At 30.1% G+C, this 22,384-nt stretch overlaps 1 protein-coding gene and 1 long non-coding RNA gene across 3 annotated transcripts in view; one reads left to right on the top strand and one right to left on the bottom strand.

Moving 5' to 3' along the window:
• Positions 1–22,384, bottom strand: part of jus (EB domain-containing julius seizure protein) — a 95,085-nt gene that overhangs the window by 22,809 nt on the left and 49,892 nt on the right. Inside the window, exon 3 of the mRNA XM_076419336.1 lies at positions 4,907–5,047. Within this exon, the coding sequence (XP_076275451.1) occupies positions 4,907–5,047 (141 nt within the window). The remainder of the gene's footprint in view (positions 1–4,906; positions 5,048–22,384) is intronic.
• On the top strand, positions 16,998–20,627 carry LOC143206687 (uncharacterized). Of its 2 annotated transcripts, XR_013008497.1 has the most exons (4): positions 16,998–17,213; positions 19,967–20,115; positions 20,175–20,348; positions 20,406–20,627. It is a non-coding gene; the product is annotated as an uncharacterized LOC143206687 (long non-coding RNA). The 2 variants fall into 2 exon arrangements; XR_013008496.1 differs by having other exon boundaries at positions 19,967–20,348.

Raw genomic sequence — 22,384 nt, 5'->3', positions numbered from 1 at the left:
ATATAAGGCTTATAACACGTGGCTCATCTTTCAGGTTTCATTACCACATATAAGTCGATCAAACCAAAATATATTTGTATCAAAATTTATAGGAATTTCGCCAAATACATTTCCAATTTTATATATGATTTTATTAGTTATTAGTTGAGTATAAAATTTGATATATTTAAAATAACACCCTAGAAATACGTAACAATTATTGTTTAATGAAAATAAATTACCCAACCAAGAAGATTAAAAATATTTGTCACGAATTAATTAGCTTATTTTTTAAGGTTAGTGAATATGACGTAAAACAAAAACGTTCCTGTTTTAAATTATATGATAGTATTGTAGTATATTAAAATATATTTAACAAAAAATTGAACGGACTTCAAAAAATAGATAAAAACTCACCAAAAAGCAAGAAATAATCAAACTTACATTTTAATACAAATAAAAAACGTTTTAAAATAAAAAAATGTACATAATAATCGTTATAATAACTATGTAAAAATAAACAAAAACCTTATTTAATTAAACCTATCTATTACATGTATGTCATAATCTACTATTTATACAAAATATAGCTTAATACCTACCTAAACCTATTTATTTACTTACAATATTATTTTAACTACCACCACTTTGAAGTCGGTACCGAGCAACAGATTAGACTGTGATTTAATTTTGTATATATGTCATAAAGTTATATTATTATTTCTGTATTGTTTGAGCTCGGCACCGCCTTCAAACTAATCACTTGGTAGTAGTCGGTTAAATAGATAAATAGGTTTAGGTAGGTATTAAGCTAAATTGTGTGCATATTGTTGAAATAAAATACGTTTAGTAGAAGGTTTTATTTATTTTGATTTAGTTATAAAAACGATTATTATGCGCATATTTTATTTTAAAATGTTTTTTTTTGTTAAAAATGTATGTTTGATTATTTTTTACATTTTAGTGAGTTCCTGAGTTATTTTTTGAAGTCGGTTCAAATTTGTTGTTGAAAATATTTTATCTTTCTCTTTTTGTGTTAGATATTTCTCAATAAATTACGCAGTTCTGCCCTGTTGGGGTTTGAACCATATACCTCCACGTGTGAGCTCAACGTACTAACCATTACACCATAGAAACAGTTGAATAAAACGGTTCTACCACGTCTCATATGATGTGGTTATTGCTTAAAAAGCAAACTGACTAACTTTTACACTGAACTATTTCCGATTTTTCGTTACATCAGTTCAGCAATAACATTATACCCCAATATTTGATTATTTTAGATAAAAAAATATATAAAAACATTGTACGTGCCTTTGAAATTTGAAATTGTTACATAATTGACAGAGAAATCGGCGAACGTACATTAAAAAAATATATACAACCGAACATAGAACCTCCTCATTTTTTAAACTTGATTAAAAATAGATAAATGTTTGTTTTTTTTAATATATATTTTAAAGTCTCCTTTTACCAACTATGGGTTTATCTGGACTTGGCCAAAAATTTAACGTGGGCTACGAACCACGGTCCTCAGCATTAAGCTGACTGACTGGCGAGTGACCAACTTTAGGAATTATCCCAGAAGACATCCGGTCTTACCCAGCCTGGTTACTGGCGTGACTCGGATCATTTTCCTTGTCGGATTTTACACTCTTGCCTAGAACATTCACAAATTTTAAACAATCATAAATATAAATTTACGATTTAGGAGGACTGTCCCATCGCTTTTACCACTACGCCACCAAGCCGGCAGAGATAAATGTTTTATGTTATTCAATCTTAACATTGATATTTCTATTACATAATACTAATGATACGATTTTACATAAAAAACATTATATAGTCTCAAGGTTTGGCAGTTGTAAATAATACCTCAGCTGAAATTGAAAAAGTATATAAAGACATATGGAGACAGACAAAAAAAGGAAATATTTCTATATTTTAGAGGTAAAACGTGACACTTTTAAAGCAAGTTATATATCACTTAAAACACGTATCCTTATAGACCTTTGTATGCAGGGCGTAAGGCGGGAAGAACTTCTTAATTCACTCTCGGTGAGCTTTGTCGTGTAGTATGTTATATTTCTTGTTCTATATTGTCTCGTATTTTGTTTCAAGCTGATAAAGATTATGTGGTTTCCGTCCCTTTTGAATGTTTTCATCGCTCTTTGTTTTTGTGCTGTTATGATTTTATACAGGAATATATAAAATGTATCGAATAAGAGTGGTTTTATTAGAATTTCAACGTCTATAGTGATTTGTTTTCTGTTTTAACCGACTACGAAAAAAGACCAGGTTCTATGTTACGTTGTATATATTTTTAAATATATATTCCACTGTGTAGAGTTAAATGTAGTGCACTTCCGAGGTTGTTTCAATGGAACCAAATCAGGATATGTTGGAGATAGAAGGGGGGGAATCTTTTCACATATTTTTTATTTAACTAATATAATCAGATATTTGTGTACAATGTTATTGCTGAGCTCATGTGACAGAAAATCGGAAGTCATTCAGTGCAAAAGCCATTGAGTTTGCTTTTTAAGCCCTAACGATAGCATATAAGACCTCGTAGAAATATTGTAGACAACTGCTTCTATGGTGTAATGGTTGGAACGCTCAGCTCCCAAACGATAGTCGCGGGTTCGATTCCCGCAGGAAACGATAACTTTTTGCTCTAGTTTAGTTATAACATTTGTCAAATCACCTAGGCTAAGTAGCGGACCCCGGAGCCTGAAGCTTTTTTGCATTTTCAATTATTATTTCTTTATTCCTATTTTTCCTCATATGGTCTGTACCTTTATTTGGCATACCCATTGTAATACTAAATAAAATAACTGCATAATTTGTTGGGTATATATCTAACACTAAAAAAAGAAAAATAATTTTCTTTAAATTTTAGTGAGTTCCTTATTTATTTTTTCAAGTTGGTCAAATTTTTTCGTTGAAAATATTGTTTCAATATAACTGTTTGGGCACGGTACCGACTTCAAATAGATTTTTATTTAGTTTTTACAACGATTATTACGTTAAAATAGAATATTTTAAACGTGTTTTTTTGTGTTAAACTGCTAAGTTTGATTATTTTTTACTTTTTAGTGAGTTCCTTATTTATTTTTTGAAGTCGTTTCAATTTCTTTTGTAAAGATAATTTTAATAAACTTTATTACAAAATAGGAAAAACTGATTGGTCACTTTCTATATTTATCTGGGATTGATTAGTGCTTTTTCTTGACAATATTTAAGCACTATTTATTTGAAAAATATTTAAATTAAGACACGGTTAGTTCACAACTTACTAACCGTTTGATTAATGTTTTTTGGTTGGCATTTTCTATTACCTATTTCTAATTTCAGAAAGAAAAAAGAGACGGAACTGAAATAATTATTTTTCTGGGACAGTACAATGACATCGATTGAGAGATCATTTTTTATACCAATTTTTGGGATTTACCATATATTCATGAAAAATAGTTTAAAATATATATATATGAATGTAATCTAATATTTATTGATAGATTAATGTCTAGGCTCTCAATTTATTTTTCCTAAATATCATTTTGCTTATATTTAAGAAAATGTAATTTGTTTTAATCAATGTACTTAAAGTAGTACAGATACAAACAAATTAAAATTAATTAAAAATCAGTAGAAGAAATGCATTTAATGTTTCTTCTTGTTTCCTTTGCCTTTCAGATTTCCATGCTTTTGAACGGATTAAATGCCGCTTGATGACGATGCTCTTTCCAGAACAAAAGTGTTTGATAACGGTATAAATTGTTTCATGAAAATTTTGGTCATCTTTCAATGGTTACCGATAATTTCTCACATTCTGTGCCCAAAAATTGTTGAGTGACAGAGATTTTATTAAACTTATTGACCATAATATTGATTAATCTTAAGATTACTGGTCAATAAAACGCTGTTCAGCGAATCATTTCGGGAGATGAAACATGTATGTACGCATACGATACACGAATTAACGATCAATCAAACGAATATCGTGCAAGAGGTGAAGCCAGGTAGACAGCATTGAATTTTGCTACCTTTTCACTAACATTTGAAGTGATATTCGAATTTTTTCAATCTGTTACCAGTCAGTTCACTCCGGATTTTCGGCCCTACTCTTAAAGTATTGTTTAAAGTAAGAATCGAATATGACTATTGCACAAATATAATTCAGCAATAGTTTTCAATAATTAATAAAATATGGGCAGTACTGCATTGTATTCTAAAATGTTTATTCTGGAGAGGATTATATCAAATACGCTGCTATTAAATCTATGCATCAAATCACACCACAGTTGACGATTGACTGTAAAGATCGTGGCAATGGATAATGTTAATTTTTTATTTTTCAGATTGCTTCCTATGATATTGATTCATGTCTTTTCGGAGCTGATCAAACAAAGAACTCGATTTCGCCAAAAAGGCCTCTGAGGAATTTGTTCATATTATGTTCGATAGACATGTGCAAACCATTTTAATTTACGTCTCTGTATTTCTTCCTCAAATGTGCATAGACTGTCATATCTTAAACGAATAACCTCATTTCCAACACGATCTTTTAGAGAAACATGCACAATATGCCTTAAATATCGCATTTTTTAAGCCCTGAAGATTACATATATCAAACTGTAACAGTGTCCAAGTCTCGGATCTATACAGAAGGATTAACGAGATAGCGTTCGAAACAAAGGGATATAAATTTAGCAAAATATATTACTTACGTTTTATTTCAAATATCTTACTATTATTTGTTCACTGTTAATATGGATATATTTCCAGTTTTTGGCATGTTATATTTAAAATAATTAATAATAGCTGTAAATAAGTAACAAGCAACATCTGGATAGTTCATATGATTTTGATTTTATTATAATAATTTATTTTTTGAAGGTATATTTATAAATTAATTTGTACTTACGAATACATTCTACTGTCCCGTCGGCTTTCAAAGCGGGTACCAATTGGTACCGACAAGAGCATACGCCTTCCTTGCATTCCGTGAGGTAATAGATCGTTTCGCATTGTTCGTTGAATGTGCAACTTTCGTTTATCTTGGCAGCTGAAATAAATATAAATAAAACCCATTATTTTCACTTAGCAGATTGTAGTTTTTTAACTAAAGGTAAATACAAACACAAGACTGTATATAATACAATACAAATATTATAGAATTGTGTAATGTGCGCTCTGAAATTTGAGATAGTTGTTCAAATATAAGGGGAAGGGCTTGAGTTCAAATAATTACCTACGTTTTCAACTTCCAAGATGTTTATTTTCCTTAAAAAAATATTGAAACCTTATCCAATTCTGCTATTTGAACAAAAGAGAAATATTTTTAAATTTACCTTCTGCTTTAAGTTCGTTATGATATTTAATAATAATTCGATTTGCATTTTTAGTTCTAAAGAATTGAAATGCGTTTTTTTATATATTTTAAATTCTCCTTTTACCAACTAGGGGTTTGTCTGGACTGGACCTACAGTATAACGTGGGCTCCGAATCACGGTCCTCGGCATTAAGCCTACCGACCATCCGGTCTTACCTAGCCTGGTTACTGGCGTCACTGCGATCATTTTCCTTGTCGGATTTTGCACTATTACCAAGGACAATTATAAATATTAAACAATCACAGACATAAATTCAGGATCATGCCCCAGCAGGATTCGAACCCGCAACTATCGCTACACTAGGCGGACCGTCCTGTCGCCCATACAACTCCGCCAACCAAGCAGGCGAAATGTTTTTAGTTTTAGTATCTTCTCATATTTAACTTCTATTTATTGATAAACATTCTTCGTTTGACAGTCAAAGGTGTCGATCATTTTTATTTGTGAAATTTGTGAAGTTTAAAATGTAGTTGTTAACTGCATGTTAATAGTTTTCAGTAATTATTTTTTCCTTTTCTTTTTTAGAGTTAGTATGTGAAGGAATATATACATCTCCGTCTCGCTGATACTAGCGTTGGAAAATATAAAAACATTTCAGTCGCTAGTATTTTGACTATCGACTGTTTCGACTGTTTGGTAACTATCGACTGTTTCGACTGTTTTCAGTCGATAGTTCCCAACGCTACATATGAGTATTTATGACCCTAAATAAATAAGCAGAACTAATTGGTACTCTAAGTCTGCCGGGAATATAAAAATACTATTTTTTTCTTATTCTTATAATTCTAGTCGAAATGAGTGATTCTGGTTGACTGAAACAATATTTGTATATTGTTTATTGAATTAATTTGAAAGGTTGGTTATATTCTTTAAGTTCTGTAATTAAAAATAAAATTTCAGTTTGTAATAGTTTCATTTAGATAGTGTCGCGGAATTAAAAATTATATTTTAATATATTTTATTGTTAATATATTTTTTATATCACTTGCTTAAAATCAGTGTATCTCTAACCCAAAAGTTTTATCAATATTTATGCTTGTTTGTGACAACCAATTACTCTAAAAAATGTGGATCTCTTGTAGGCCGAATGGAACAATTCAATTAATTCATTCAAGAAATAATGAAAGCCATTTTGAAACAATTATTATTCCATTAGCCTGATTAGTTTCAATGTTTTCAGTGAACCTAAATCAATTAAAAATATAATTTATAAAGAAGAAAACTTCATTAGAGTTGACTAATAAATGATTTTGAATGAATGGTTTTTTAGTCTTATTTTAGACGGTTCGGCCAGAGGTAATAAATGTTGGAATAACTGAGATAGCGAGTTTGCGTGTTGCCTCGATCTAATAAACTGTTGATGATGATTCTTACGATTTGAAAGTTATTCTTGAACGTGAAAAAGTTTTGTCGATATCATAAACAGACGGTAGCAGTCAATGAACGGACCAGTGTCGAAAATCGTGAATTTTAACCATATAATATATTATTCATATGAAAGGCAATGTCGAGTAGCGATAGCAGAAAATTTATTTCAGTAGTAAATTTATTTCATGGGGTGGTCGCCGTTAAATCACTTTTCGATAAACCATTAATAATCCTTATGTATTTATTGGCCCACTGGTGTCGATAAAACGGTTATTGAACGTACTACCAAACAAATTTAAAAGGCGCCATTCTTCTAGATATCTATCCTCATCTTGATCACTTATTAGGTCTGTTTAGTTTTTTCAGAACCAGGTTAACTTTATTCACACTTTGTTGTGACACTGTTGAATTGTATTAGTATTGCTTTTATTGTAATTTCTTCAAAATTCACTCCAATATTATAGATGTACGATCATATCTGATTTTTTAAAAATATTTTAAACTCCCCTTTTTATTGGACGTACTGTTTAACTGGGGCTCCGAACCACGGTCGGTTTTAAGCCTGTAGCGACCATGAGGCATGTCGAATTTTACATCGTGGAATAAGCAGTGACATTTCTATATAACTTCAATAAATAATGGTCACATAATGTAAACCAACACTGTAACAGCAGGAGGGCCGTCCTGTCGCCTTTAACACTGCGTCTTTTATTATTTTTATATATATTCCATTTAAATCCAGTATATTATGTTTCAGTATTATCTTGTTATTTGAACAATTTAGTATTTCACTAGAATAATGTTTTCATTAAACGAATAGAATATATATCATAAGTAGTGTTGGGAACTATCGACTGAAATTGATTATCGACTGTTTAGTAATTGACTACTTTTTACTATCGACTGTTTCAGTCGCTATTTCTGGTTGGACTTATTTTACTACTTTTTACCAGTGACTGTTTTCAGTCTCTATTTTCGGTCCGACTGATTTTGTTACTATTTACCATCGACTGCTTCAGTCGTACGTTTAGTTACTATTTTTGGTTCAACTAGTTTCATTTGACTGATTTTTAACGTTCTGGCGTATTAGCCTCGACCTAGCAAAAATGTTCCCAATTTATGTTTACATAATTTTATATGTAATATATATAGTTTTTATAATTTTCTTGATAGTTTGCTTGTAAATAACAACATATTGTATATTAATATTATAGCATTTTGGTACGATATTTTTCAATATTTTTAATTTAATAGGATAAAAAGATTAAAATTGGGAATGATAAATAGTGAAATATTTTGACTCTTTTTATGGCTATAATAGTTAATATTTCGATTACTTATAATAGTTAATACATTCGATTTCATTCAGATCATTTTTAATTATGTCATTGATCAGTTTTTTTATAAGATTAGATATATATATCTTCAATTTTTATATAGTATTTATGATTATTGTATATCTTTAGTTTTTAGATTTTATTTAAGTTCTATTGTATTGTCTATATTGATAATAGTATATTACTTAAAAATAACAATTAATACATTAAAATGCAATAAAACATTTGTGGGGTATTATTCCATTCCATAGAAAAATTCCATTCCTTTTAACAGATCCACAGAATATTCAAATATAAAAGTAATTCTACTTCGTTTAAAATTAAATTATAAATTGCATGTTATGTATTATTATTATAATAGTATTCAGTACTTTTTTCCTTTTCTTTTTAAAAGTTAGTTCGTGAAGGAATTTAAGAATTTATACACCTCCATACTACCGTTGGAAAATATAAGCACATATAAAATTAACTGCCCCAAGTAATTATCTCCGTCTTTTCCTCTCTCACGATTTATACAGGAAAGGATTCGTACATCTTCGTCTGACATTAGGAATTAAAAAAAAGCAGTCGAACCGTGCATTTGACTGAATATAATACATACTATTTTCAGTCGCTAGTTTTTTGACTATCGACTGTTTCGACTGTTTTCAGTCGATAGTTCCCAACGCTAATCATAAGTATCACCTATAAACTAAATTTTCAGAAAGATATTCAGATGACAAAATGGGCACGCTTGTTCTAAACTAATACGATTTCATTTAGATCCAATTTTCGCGTTATCTGTGTGAACCTGGCTCATCGCACCTGAAGCAAGATTACGTTCCGAAATTGACCAACAATGTTGCAGTTCTTTGTGTGTGTTTTTATAATATTTGATGTAAAAAGATCCGGTTTAAAAAGTCTATTTAGATTAAAACAATTTTGAAATTAAATTGATTTAAATAAAAAGCAATTTTTTATAAAATTGCCGTGTAGTAGTATATTTCAGGTTCTTTGGAGTAAGAGTGTTGTCGGCAGTATATATTTTTTAAGATTTATTTTATACATTATTCAATACTATATAGAATATAATTTAAGAAAGACCCATTATTAAATAAATGCTAGTACCGATTTTTTAATCTATATATCTAATATCTAAAAATGAATGATTATCCTCGATTTGCACAAAAAACCTTGATACGATTGAAATGAAAGTGTAATTCCTCCTTGTGGGAAACTACACTTAGGAATAATGAAAAACACACATTAAAAAACAATGCGCCAGCAAGGTTTGAACCCGTGACTGTCATAACCGCAGTATCGTCCTCTTGATCAGCGCTATTACCAAGTTATTTGAGATTTATCGCATTTGAGGAGGCATTATCTAATATATAAAATGTTATGTTTATTTGTTTGTTTTCTGTGTTTTTAAACCGTTGAATCGTTGATAAAATTGTGAAGGTTTCTAGACCAAAAAAAAAAATACATTTCGCACCATAAAAATAGAATCAATTAAAAAGTAGTTTGACATTTGTTATATATAAAAAAATTTCATACGTGTAGATACAACACTTATGAAGGACAAAATGTGTTTTCCGTAAAAAGTGGTTTCAGATAGATGTCGTTTTGTTTTGTCAAACTATCTGGTAAATAAAATATTTTGCATTAGAATTTAGGCTTTGACTTACATTTTTTATGATATTTTATCCATATTTTATGACTTCAAATACAGTACAATGAACAATTAATCATACCGATTAATATTCAGTAGAATGAATGAATCTAGACAATACAAATTTGAATTGTCGTTAATTTCATTGAGTTTAATATTTATTTATTTAAATAATTCCATTCTGATCATCTGATTTGAAAAGTTAATTCTGAAGAATTTACTATAATTTGCAAAATGCATCTGCAATTGACGGTAATAAAGTAAGGTTTTTATTATGCTTATGTTTATTAATTTGCAATTATTATCAACAAAGTCCAAAATCAATCGGTTTAGACCTAGATACGATTATTTTTCTCATATGGACGATTATATATTATATAGGTTGCAAATAAATCTTTATATCTGGTGATGTAATGAAATAACTAGACATATTACACATTTAAATAATAATTATAAGAAATTAAATCTATTTTTAACTAATTTACAAATAATTAACTATGTAATAATTAATTAATTAATTAATTAACTTAATTTAACTAATAATAATTAATTAGAGTCGTGCTGGTTGCCAATTATATATCTGGCTTTGGCAAATGAAATGCTGTGAAATACTCATTTTAATTAGAAATTTGGCATTGTTGAACATAATCTTCTTTAGAATATTTTGCAATATGAGCTCGATTTGTGTTGTTTAAACTAAATTGAAAAATTCCTTACGGACAAAGAATAAAGTGATCTCGTGAACACGTTCGATGTGGATTATTAAGATTACAGTGTATTGATGAATTTAATTATTTATAGGATATAAAGCTACTCCACGACGTATTTTCAGTACTGGTCACGGCTCACTCCAGGATGAATTCCGAGAAAATTCAAAATTGGTTGTTGTGCTAGATGTGCCAGTTGATAAGCATCAATAAGACATCTCATGATCATTTGGCCATAAAAAATGTCTATAAACAGCTATAACATCTATACAGGAAATGAATAATGAATATATGTCTATGAGTGGGAAACAAAACAGAAATCTTCCAGAACGAAAAATTATGGTGGAAGAAGTATATGAGAAATATAACTAGCGATTCCGAAAAAATATACATCTATATGTTTGGCCGATATTTTTTTCACCAATATACTGATATCTATATTTTTGTTAGCTGATATTTGTTTATATTTTTTTAATTAAAGATATTTCTTAAAAATTTTAAAAATATTTTAATGTTTTTTAATAAATTTTTAAATTCGGTAATTAATTTTAAAAGTTGAAAAACAATAAATTTAGTTCGATTTATCTTTGCTTGATTTGATTAATATTTGCTTTTTTAAGTTATTAGGGCAGGAATAAAAATTATAACCCTCATATACTTTTCTAAATTTTTTGGTTTCATCTAAATTACGTTATGGCCAAGTAGTGTATTAAAATAAAGATCCATTAATCAGTTTTTTTGGACTCATTAACTTCCTCTTTTATATGCACGCGAAACAATTCCAAAAATCTAATATTAATTTCATTTTGAATTTTAATGAATGCGATTTTACTAAATCTTTTAATACGTCTCAGCGGAGTCGTCTCAAACGCCGTACGTTTAATAATTCATCAGGTTAGTTCATGAAAGTTTACCGGCGAAGGAAAGACCGAGGGAAAATTTCTCTTTCGACGTAATATCGCCGAAAGTAGTTTAGTTTTCATGCACCGTAGGAGAATTGGCTCAAAGTTCGCATGATGTAAAGCTGTAACTTATTACCCTTGATTGTACGTATTTTTAACCTTAACCCGCTTTTATGCTGGCAATGACAGACGTGTGTATGTATGTAATATAAATTTTTTTATTATTAGATTTTAAAGTTATCGCCATCAACGTAATTCATTATTCTCAGCTACTGTTTAAAACATGTTATTGTGTGTTTACAAAATTGAGAAGAGATTATAGAAAAGTTGGATTAATGTCAAGGTCATCAAGTAGCTTGAAACAAAATATTGATTGGTTAAATATAAAGTATGTACGAGATACAATTACATTTTAAAATAGAGGCCAATTTCGAGCGAGATGAAATAAAATAACTTCGAAGGAATTAGATAAGTCATATTTTCTCGTCATAATAAATAAGTTGCTGCATATAGTTAATACGTGGACGACAGGATGGATGGAGTGGACAAACAATGAGAGCAGGAGAAAAAGTCCTTCTTGATATGCCAATGATAGTTATCATCATCGGTCCTATCCTCAAAGCTGCATCTACTGTCTTCTTATATGAATAGGATAAAGTTGTGCAATATAATATATATGTAATTGGTTAGTTATTTGTAATAGCATTTTTGGCGAGACCATTGCTCAATTCATTTCCCGGTATATCGTTATTGGAGGGGATCCAGACAAAAATGATAGAGTTTTTTCTGGGGTTAGGCAGTCGATACAAATCTAGCACTTGAACGTGGATATAAAGAAAGGGCATTATTCTGCGTCTTCTATCACGCTCTATAACCTACCACCTAATATGACGCGAAATGTGTAATTTATGCGTGTGCGAGAGATCGAGTCCAAGGCGGTGGTGAAACATATTGAATCCTGAATGAATTATTTCGTGACAACATTTTCTGCTGTATTGTCAGCAATATTTTCTTTGAATGTCAGTCTCTATTTGTTTCTTCATTTCGCAGGCAGGTTAGAGGTGCTTAATTATATACAAAGCACCATAAAGCCAATTGCTAGTTTTCTGCTGCAATTTAATAAAGGACGTAATAATATTAAAATGTGATTTGTAGCTGTCCTTAATTTAAAGTGTTCAGTGCTTCTTCTAAAAATATATAGTAGTCCATTTTCAGCTGAATAGATGGTTGAAATAAAAGAAAATAAATATTACTGTTGTAGTCACTATTTGGCAGTTTCTTGCTAATATCATATTTTTATTATTGACATCTACTAGTATCAATTTATTGGAATGTCTGTTGAATAAGGCTAGTTCGCTAGTTCTTTTATTGGTCTTCTTGTAATTATCCATTTTCTAGTATGGAAATCGCTTTTTCTATACCACTAATCATTATTAGTTATTTTCAAAATCAAAAATTGTTTCTCAAAAATTGTTTCTGTTGGTACAATCCCATGTTTGGATATCCATATTGGATAAGGGTTTGTTCATATAGCACATTATTGCACATTGACAGGGTTGAATCTCTTTAAAATATATTTGAAAATTCTGCAAATTGTTTGGGTAATATGTTGTTCAAGCAATCCTCCCTACTACAAATTATTAAAAGCTTGTGGTCCGTCGAAAAATTGTTATTTATCATCCTATTACCAAATCTGGAATGGAAGCTAAATCTGAAGAATATGCTGGATGTGATAGCAGTTTGTAGTATCGTGCGTTTGATAGAACACTTTTTCCTTTGCCAAATGCAATAGTTATTGGTTTCAAATCATAAGCATAACATTTGTCCAAAAGTATTTTTTATAATTTTCGCCGGTGACTGTTTTTTATTCTTTTCAACACAATCCATATGAGTGGTATTGCGTGCATTTAAAAAATTGTGAACATGACTTTTTTTGATCGACAGGCACAACTTGTCGTTCTTTGGTGAACGTTTATCTGGAGAAACAGAACTCAGTAATGTTTTTAACTATTAAAAATAATTGAGAAGGCTCCCCATAGTATTCATCAAGCCTTTACTTAGTTTAGCAAAAATTATACTTCATTAGAGGACAAAACCAGAGGACAAAACCACTTTTTATGTTTTTGTTGAAGTGTGGAAGCTTGTCTTCTGCCAATAACTGTCAAGTGGGAATTAAATGACGCAACTTATTCAAAATCTCACAATAGTTATTAATTGATGGCAGTTGAGTTATGAAGGAGTTACTGCATGAGATATTAAAAAGAATCACTGACTTATCAATTTGCTCCCATAGTAACATTAAACATATCAATTTCAAAAACATTGAAATATTAATTTTAATTAATTATTTTGCTATTTTCTACCGAATCAAACGTTGCATCTGACGTACAGGAATATACGATTTGAATATTTTATATAAAAATAAATTAAAACGTTGAAGGGTAATCGATAACATGCTGCTATATAATGTACATACAATATCTATCATAGTTCATACATTATTCAATATATTGTTTTTGTTGGTGTGTATTGGTTTTGTCGATTACTAAATAAACCACCGTTAAATACGTAAAATGTTGAAATGTACACAGTTTAGTCCTTTAGTTTGTATAATTATTCGATTTATGAATTAATTTTTCAGCGTATTTGTTTGTTTGTCGCGTTTTAAATTTAAATTCAATCCTTGAATCGACGGATTTTTTGCAATTCTTAGAAGAAATAAACCCCTAATTTTATAAAATATTTTCTATAGCTAACTTTCTTGTAGTGAATGGTTCAATTATAATCTGTCGCGAACTCTAGCTATTATTTTCGGAAAAAATATAGATAAATCCGAACTCTTTGAAAATATCGATATTTTCTAGATGTTTTCTTTGGAAGAGCAAAATATTTTTGCGTTTGTTTGCGTGATTGCGGGTGTACCTGCACCACATAGAGGTACGTTCCACGGAAGTTTCACTAGGAGGGGAGTTATGTGGCGACCGCCACGGCCCTTTAGGCCACCACGAATTCACCAACAACGAGTACAAAGGTTGGCAACGCCGGTGGATTGGTACCATGCAGTTTCAGGCTATAAAAGACCATCACGATGACGTCTCGTTCTCTTTTCTTTTCTCCATCCCCTTGTAATAGTACCACTTCCACAGCGCTACCGTACTTCCTCTACCTAACCTAATATCCTGTCAATTCTCCAGTGTTTTCAGTTCTCGTGCAAATTCCTTCCAAAAATAGTAGTGAGTGTTCTGACAAATAATCGCAGCGGCAGCCACACATTTCGACCAACTGACCCACCCGACGAACATTCCTACAGTATCATTTGATTTTATCAGTTCATGGTGGGCTTGAGGTTGTTAAAAAATCCATTTTCAATCATAGTTTAATTAGATTAAAAATTGCCTTGTTTTCTGCAATTATTGTAATAAATCATGAATAAGAAAACTCGTCAATGTTGGACACATCACAAGATGTCAGGAGATTGAAGCGAACAAGACCGTACGAACTTATATAAAATTTATACCTTTAGTGTAAACTACGTATATGTATATATAACTATATATAGGTTATAGTAATTTTATAATTGAGGAATACATATTGATGTCTTTACTCGCACTCGTCTTGCTTGTGAATTAATATAAGTACATAAGAAAAGTAAGACCCATTGGGCAGATTTTGTCTTTTGGAATTGTTTCCTTTTTTTAAAAGGAATTTTACTCGATATTAAAATACTGCTTAACAGCTAGTTGATAGAGTCTATGATTAATAATAGTTTGAAGAGATCAATAGCCCTTATTATAAGTGAGATATCTTAACTGTTCAATATATCTGAAAATCTGATAATTTTCTTCTTTATTTTTTAATGGTTACGTTTTTTCTCGTTATGTTGTAAACTGGTTTCTGTTTCAAAATAATTTTTGAAGAGTACTTCTCATAAAACAATAACGTATTATGTTATTTTTCAATTTTGCACTGGTTATTAAAAAAAAACATAAAACTTTGTTAGATATTTTTGGCTAATAACTTATTTATAAGATGGTCTATAATACTTGTAGTTCTGTGGTATGTAGATCTGCAAAAATGCACATTTGTATATCATATGGCATGATTATAAAAAATGTTATGGGCCATTTCTCTATATGTATAATGCTGAATAAACAAAACGAGAGATAGCCATTTATATTATATATTATTGAAATGGTATTAAATGTATTGGGTGTTTTTCCAATTTTAGTATAACCATCAGTATCGCACTCTACATCTTGATCCTTTTATTGAAATTATTTTTATAACTGATTCTAATTAATTTGTTAAAGAAAAAGACACATTTTTTAATTTATTTATAGTGGCCACCTCAACACAATTGCGTTATTTTAAATTAACCTTTTAGTTATAAAATTTGCTTATATTTAACGAAAACAATGTGCTCATGGTGTTATTCGAGCTGTATTTATGATGTTCAAGCTATTTTATATCGTTACAGATTATTGATGTTCTAGGTTAAGTCATACTATATTAAAAACAATATTACGTAATTTTACAAACGTCACCTTTGAATATATTGGTCCTTCAAACTTTGATTTAACGCACAATTTACTTCATATAATTAAAATAATAATAATAATTTCCGGTATGATCTTACAGTTGATGATCTAGATGAAGAAGAAGCAGCTTTGTTCGGATGTAGCTATACCAAACAAAATAAGAACTTGAACCACTATTAATGGGTAGAACGTTTCGAGAGTCGGTGCATATAAGCGAGGTTTTCTAATGGCCATTGAGCGATATGATCAGCTTTAATTTCTGACTAATTCTAAATATCACAGCAGATAGAATAATGGAATCAGAGGATGGTTTGAAGAGCTTATTGTGAAACAAACTAAGCATTTGAATGAATAGCTTATGAAACTTTAGAGAGCTTAGGTTTTTTATTATAAAATGCTAAAGTCGAATTTATATTGATGCTTTAACAATAGCAGTAGGTAGTTCTGCAAACATTAACTTTGGATTTTTGGTTCTTGGGACTTAATATGTTGATATATAATTTACTTTGATGTCGGTACCCACGATAAGCAATACGAAAATAATAATATAATTTTGTGACTTATACACACAATTAAATTACGAGCAAAATAAATCTAAGTTGTTGCTCGTACCGACTTCAAACTGATCAGTTGGTAGTTAGTAGTTAAAATAATATTGTAAATAGATAAATAGATTTAGGTAGGTATTAAGCTAAATTGTGTGTATATAGTAGAATATAAAATACTTGCAGCATATAGGTTAAATAAGGTTTTTGTTAATTTTTATTTAGTTAATAAAATGATTATAATATACATATTTTATTTTAAAACCTTTCTTTTTATGTTAAAAATCTAAGTTTGATTATTTTTTAAGATTTAAAGAGTTCCTTATTTATTTTTTGAAGTCGGTTAAATTTTTTTTTGTTAAAATTATTTTTATTATTGATTGACACTATAAATCTTCCAGGACATTCATTTCTAACAAAGACAATAGCAAATCAAACGATAAAATATTCAAAACGCGCAAGGATATCTGTAAGCCTGAACCTGCCACATATATAATTTCATCGATTCTCAACGTTTCATGAATATTTAATAAACGACAAACAGCAAAATCAATTAATAAAGGCGTATCCAACGCTGATGTAGTCGCGTCCGATTCGAAACAAAACGCACCAGGGTAATATCGTAAAATTTTATGCTTAATCAGCAGAAGTAGGGTAGTGCGCCCAGGAATATTTCTGTGTGTTTCGCAGGAACGGATTGGGGAGTAAAGAATAAATCGATGGACTCGAACAAAATTAGATGTTTAAATTTTTAACAGTCTTGTCTGACTCTGAGAATATATTGCTAGGGGTAAGAAGATTCTGACTTATATATTATGCATTTTGAATCAAGCAATTCGGCCATTTTATGACGACTTTTCTAACTAAACTCTCATTCTAGTTATTCGATATATTCAACTGGCCTCGTTCAAGCAAAACATTTCAGTTTGTGATGATACGGTAATTATTATAGTGTTTTAAATTTCATATTAATTTCGTTACAGTTAAAATAGAAATTACAATTTATATATTTAAATAATTGTAGGTACCTTTTGTCCATAATAAGTAAATGACAGTTATTCAAATTTCTATATTGCATTACTCTCTACAATCATCAGCCATCTTTTTTTCAATTATTGTTATTTTTTTTATAATACTGGAAATGTATTGTACATACACTATTTGCTATTAACCGAAATAAGTGATGAGAGTTGAATATAATGGTTATCTCGTCTTATAAACATTAGCGATATTTAAGTAACTGTTAATAATTCTCATCTGAGCTCACAAGAATTTAACAAGTATTTCAATTTATTAAACATTATATGGATAATGCTTATAATGATTAATCTCTTTCATTTAGCCTTTTTCTCTTTCATTTTTTTTTCTCTTTCAAGGAAAATGCCACCTGTTGAGTAATGTTTTTTGATTTAAAATATCAGATTGTAAGGGTCAATACCTATCGACCAAATAAAGTCCATTTTGTGTGAGTATCATATATTTATTATTTTCGAGATTTGAACCTAGTTCCTTATACTATATTTATTTCTTTAATTTGAAGAAATCTGTAAATTACATGGATTTTTACTGCAAACTTGGCGTCAAACGCAAATAATCTAATGGAAGTTCAAAAGTATTTCAAGATTTGCAATCAAAAGCTGAAGCTAAAATGAAGCTGAATTTGATATGTACCATACCATAATATCCAAAAAAAATTGTTGTTGTTGTGGTTGGTTACTCGAGTTGGTACAAAGAGGCCAACAATTTAATTATTCTAGGATAGCATTAAAATGCTGAGAAAAACTGATTTCGATTTTTTAAACAAAGCTTAAAAGTTACAAAAAACCTTCAAAGCTTATTTCTAAACCTCATAAAATAAAGCAAAATATATCTTGTCTTAGATTCAGTAACATCGTTTTTATTTGTTTTAGGAATATTCGTTAGGTAACTACTATTTAATGAATTATGTTTCTGGTTATATGTTACATCAATAATTATATTATTACGAACATTTGATGTATTAAAAGAAAATATTCATTTGGTCGATATATTTCGATTTTATTGGAAAATATTTCTATAGAAAGATTTACAGATATGCTTATAGATTTTGTGGTATTAGATATATTCGCAGTGGATGGAGTAGAAGACGCATATATTTGAACTGGTTGGATTTTATTGTGACGTCTCCAACTTATTCTAAACAGGATAAAGTTTATTTATATTGAATGTAATCCACAGGAAAACCTTTAGTTTCCTTTCATTTGTGTTTTTAAAAATTTATATATTTTCACACAAGTTGTCTTTAACTTTCAATTAAATTTAGCAAGAAATTTTAATCAGAAATTATATTTGGGATTTGTTAGTATTATCAATACCTAGAAAGTCCTTAGTCTAGTTTGTCTAAGTCTTCTGATCTTTCTTTAAGTTTAAATACTGTTATTACTGTCATTTGTTTTGGTTTACTCTACTATTGACAGTTTCAATAAAACTTGAATACTAACTATATGCATAATATAATTTTGGCTTTTATGTGGTTATTACGATTACTGTGATATTGGTTTTCTATAATTCGTCAATACTATGATGAAGTAGGAATGAATATAGAGGTTTTGCAACAGATACTGGCTAGAAATTACTTAATAACAATATATTTTCATATTTAATTCAGGGTAAATACTTCCTTTCAATTAATTGTAATATATTTCATTATATTATAAACTCAAAGTTTAAATAATTGAAGTTTTAAGCATTTTTAACTAGATAGATTATGATTTATTAAGTGATTTTTAATTATTAGGCTCTTACATGTATTTCATCAGCGATGCATATTGTTGTAAATGTGTATTATTAATCTAAGCAACTCTTAAGTAATTTAAACTAATTTTTTAGTTCTATGGATTTAACATTTTTTTATGTAAAATAATAGTTGTTTATTAAGCCTTATTGTGTTATTCACTGTATACAGACGATAATAATAGAACGCTGAGAATTGCATTTTCGGCATTCATTACTTTTGTTAGGTTTGAAAGAAATATGCTTTAAAGACCCATCAAAAACTTTTTTCAAAAATCTATAATTATTTTATCTCGTATATTTAAAATATTTCTTGTGTGTATTAAGAATTGAAGGTTCGAGTAATATATATTGACTTCTTCCATCTTCCAACAGAGAATATTGAATGATGGATAAAGATATTCTTAAATACAAGATCGATACAAGAAGAATCATGTTTTCCTTGGAGGAGGAAATGGGAAAATATAGAGTCATAGGATAAATTTAGTAAACAGTAGTACTTTCTAGGTAGTGTAGAATCGTGTAATTATAAGTTTAAAATATTATTTCTTGAATATGGTGTACAATTTAAGTATAAACTAGTGAGACAGTTTTAAAGTTATTATAGTTTCTAATAAAATTGATTAACACTTATGTGTTCATGATGTTGAGTTGTATTTATGAAGTTCAAATTATTTTAGGTCGATTATTGATTAATATTATAACATATTAATAATAATAATAATACGTAGCTTTGTAAACATTACTTTTAAGTTCCTCAAAATCTTTTAGATACTTATGGTGATGCTATTCCTTCCGTATTGTAGGATGTTAAACGAAACCCAGATCAAACTCTCAAAGATCACAACAACTTAGCAGGGGATGAATAAACTTTTAAGATATTTACATAGGTTAGGAAAGACCTAAAAGGAGAGAAAATGGTTAAAGTTTAAATTATCATTTCGATACAAAAATATTTCTTCGAATAATGAAGTTTCAGTATCATGGTTTTATTAATTACCGGACAAAAAAGAAGAATTTCTTATGGTGTATTGTGACTGGTGATGAAAAGTGTATTTACTACGGTAATGAAGTCCAAGAAAGTCACACTCTTGTATGACAATATTCGACTAGCAAGAGTTGAAAAGGATACACTATACTCAAGCTAAAATAGGTTCCGCCATACATATTGTATTCCACATATATAGCGTCTTCTAATTATCACTTGCAGATAACGTGGTTGGTACAAGGCTTCAAAATGTTGAAAAAATGCGAAAATGGATGGATGATTGAATCGTTGCCTAACCAACAGCTTTCCCTCAAAACCGTATCGCCATGCTGCCAGAAAGATGGGATAAAGTTGTAGAATATTTAAAAAAATTAAATATGTTAATATACTTTAAATAAAAATGTTATTTTGAACGACGCAAAAACCTAATATTTTGTATGATTATTTAAATATTAAACGAAATACTTAGAGCATTTTTTTATGTTTACAACACACTCGTTCATAAATTATTTTTGATACGAACAACCATGTTTTTAAATAATAGTTTTAATTATGCGTTGTATCGTTATCATTCATCTTTGCGTAGGCCTTGGAAGTTTATACTTTTAATATTCCTATTGACCTACTTCAAAAAGTATACCCATAAACTTAAGATTGAGTTCTTTTAGTGTACTTCCGCCAGAAGGTTTCACGCACGGCGAGAAAATTGGCTCTGAAATCGCATGATGGAAAGCTGAAATTTATTAGCCATGATTATATATATTTTTGGCTTTAGCAGTAAAATTTGGTGGCTCATATAAATTCTAATAAAAATGTACTTTAAAAAATAAATTTGCACATAGATTAAACATTATCATTTATGTTAAAACTTATATTTTGTAAGTAAATGTGGATCTGTGTAATATGATGTAGGTTATCCCCAGTAATTAACTCGCTCATGAGGCTGCAATATTTCCCGGTGTCATGGAAATACGCACATATAACGGTTACAGCCGAGAAAGGAGCAAATCATCTCCATCTGAATACAGATCCATCAGCCTTCTTAGTGCTATTTCGAAGCTTGCCGAAAAGGCAATACTCTACGCTCTCAACTCTTTCAAAAACGAAAACAACATCATTCCTGACGAAAAATTCGGCTTTTGCCCTCGCCATTCATCCATCCATCAGGCCACTCGTCTGACCGCACACACTCATCACGCTCTTGACCAACGTAAAAAGCTTGGAGCAGTCCTCCTAGATAGAAGCAGCTCGATCATGCGGTCAAGTGGTTCAAATCCTGGAGGTTGCAAATCAACCCCCTGAAAACCCAAGCCATCATTTACCATAAGAAGCGTTAGGCAATGAACATTTCGCAACTTAAGATCGACATCGCAACATTTTCTTGGCTGGATAACGTCACGTACCTAGGTCTCCACTTGGACTGACGATTCGATTAGCATTCCCAAATCCAGAAAGCATTTCAGAAAGGTTTGGGTATAGCAAACCTGCTATTTTCTCTGATCTGCCCTTCTAGCAGTTAATTCGGTCCGTACTCCTCTACGGATCTAATGTCTAATTCAAGTTCTTCTGAAAACACGCTTGTTCGCGAGCTGGTCGACATGCTGGGAGCTTAGCTCCGCGTCACTACTAACATCTCCTTTTCCAGGCCGAAACGACCTCATCCGTAGTTGCAGTCATAAATTTTGCCCGCATATGACAGCATCCAGCCGTGTGTTAACTCAAGTTCTCGAATCCATAGTTTCACTATCTGTTTTTCGCCGGATTTTCGTGCTCAATAACGGCTGCCTGGTTAGCGGGTGACATATCCTAAAATTGCAAGAGCAGTAAAGACCCACTTGGTGACAAGTCTCCGCGACAAGGAATGCGTCATGTATTCCACCGCCTGGTTTTAGGCCAGAGCAAAAGAAAATGTCCCCAGTAATCAATTCTCTACACAATAGCTTCATTTTAGTTCAAGTTATACTCCAGTCGATTAGAGTCAAATATGGTTTATTCGTTTTAAAAATTGTGATTTTGATTTGCAAGATAAAGGAATATATTGAGTACCGAAAGGTTTCAGTTTTGAGAAATCGGGCGGATTGCTCAATGAATATTTGTGTAAGGTTTAAAAATTATTAAAATTTTGCGGCGTTGACTTATCCACAATAGACAAACATCTAGAAAGCGTTGGAACTGATAAAGGACGAAACCCGAAGCCGACT

This window comes from Rhynchophorus ferrugineus, unplaced genomic scaffold, assembly GCF_030347505.1.
Source record: "Rhynchophorus ferrugineus isolate W39M unplaced genomic scaffold, kcgeb_rfMv2 rfM1, whole genome shotgun sequence".
Taxonomy (NCBI): Eukaryota; Metazoa; Arthropoda; class Insecta; order Coleoptera; family Curculionidae; genus Rhynchophorus; species Rhynchophorus ferrugineus.
This window is presented reverse-complemented; position numbering and strand designations above follow the sequence as displayed.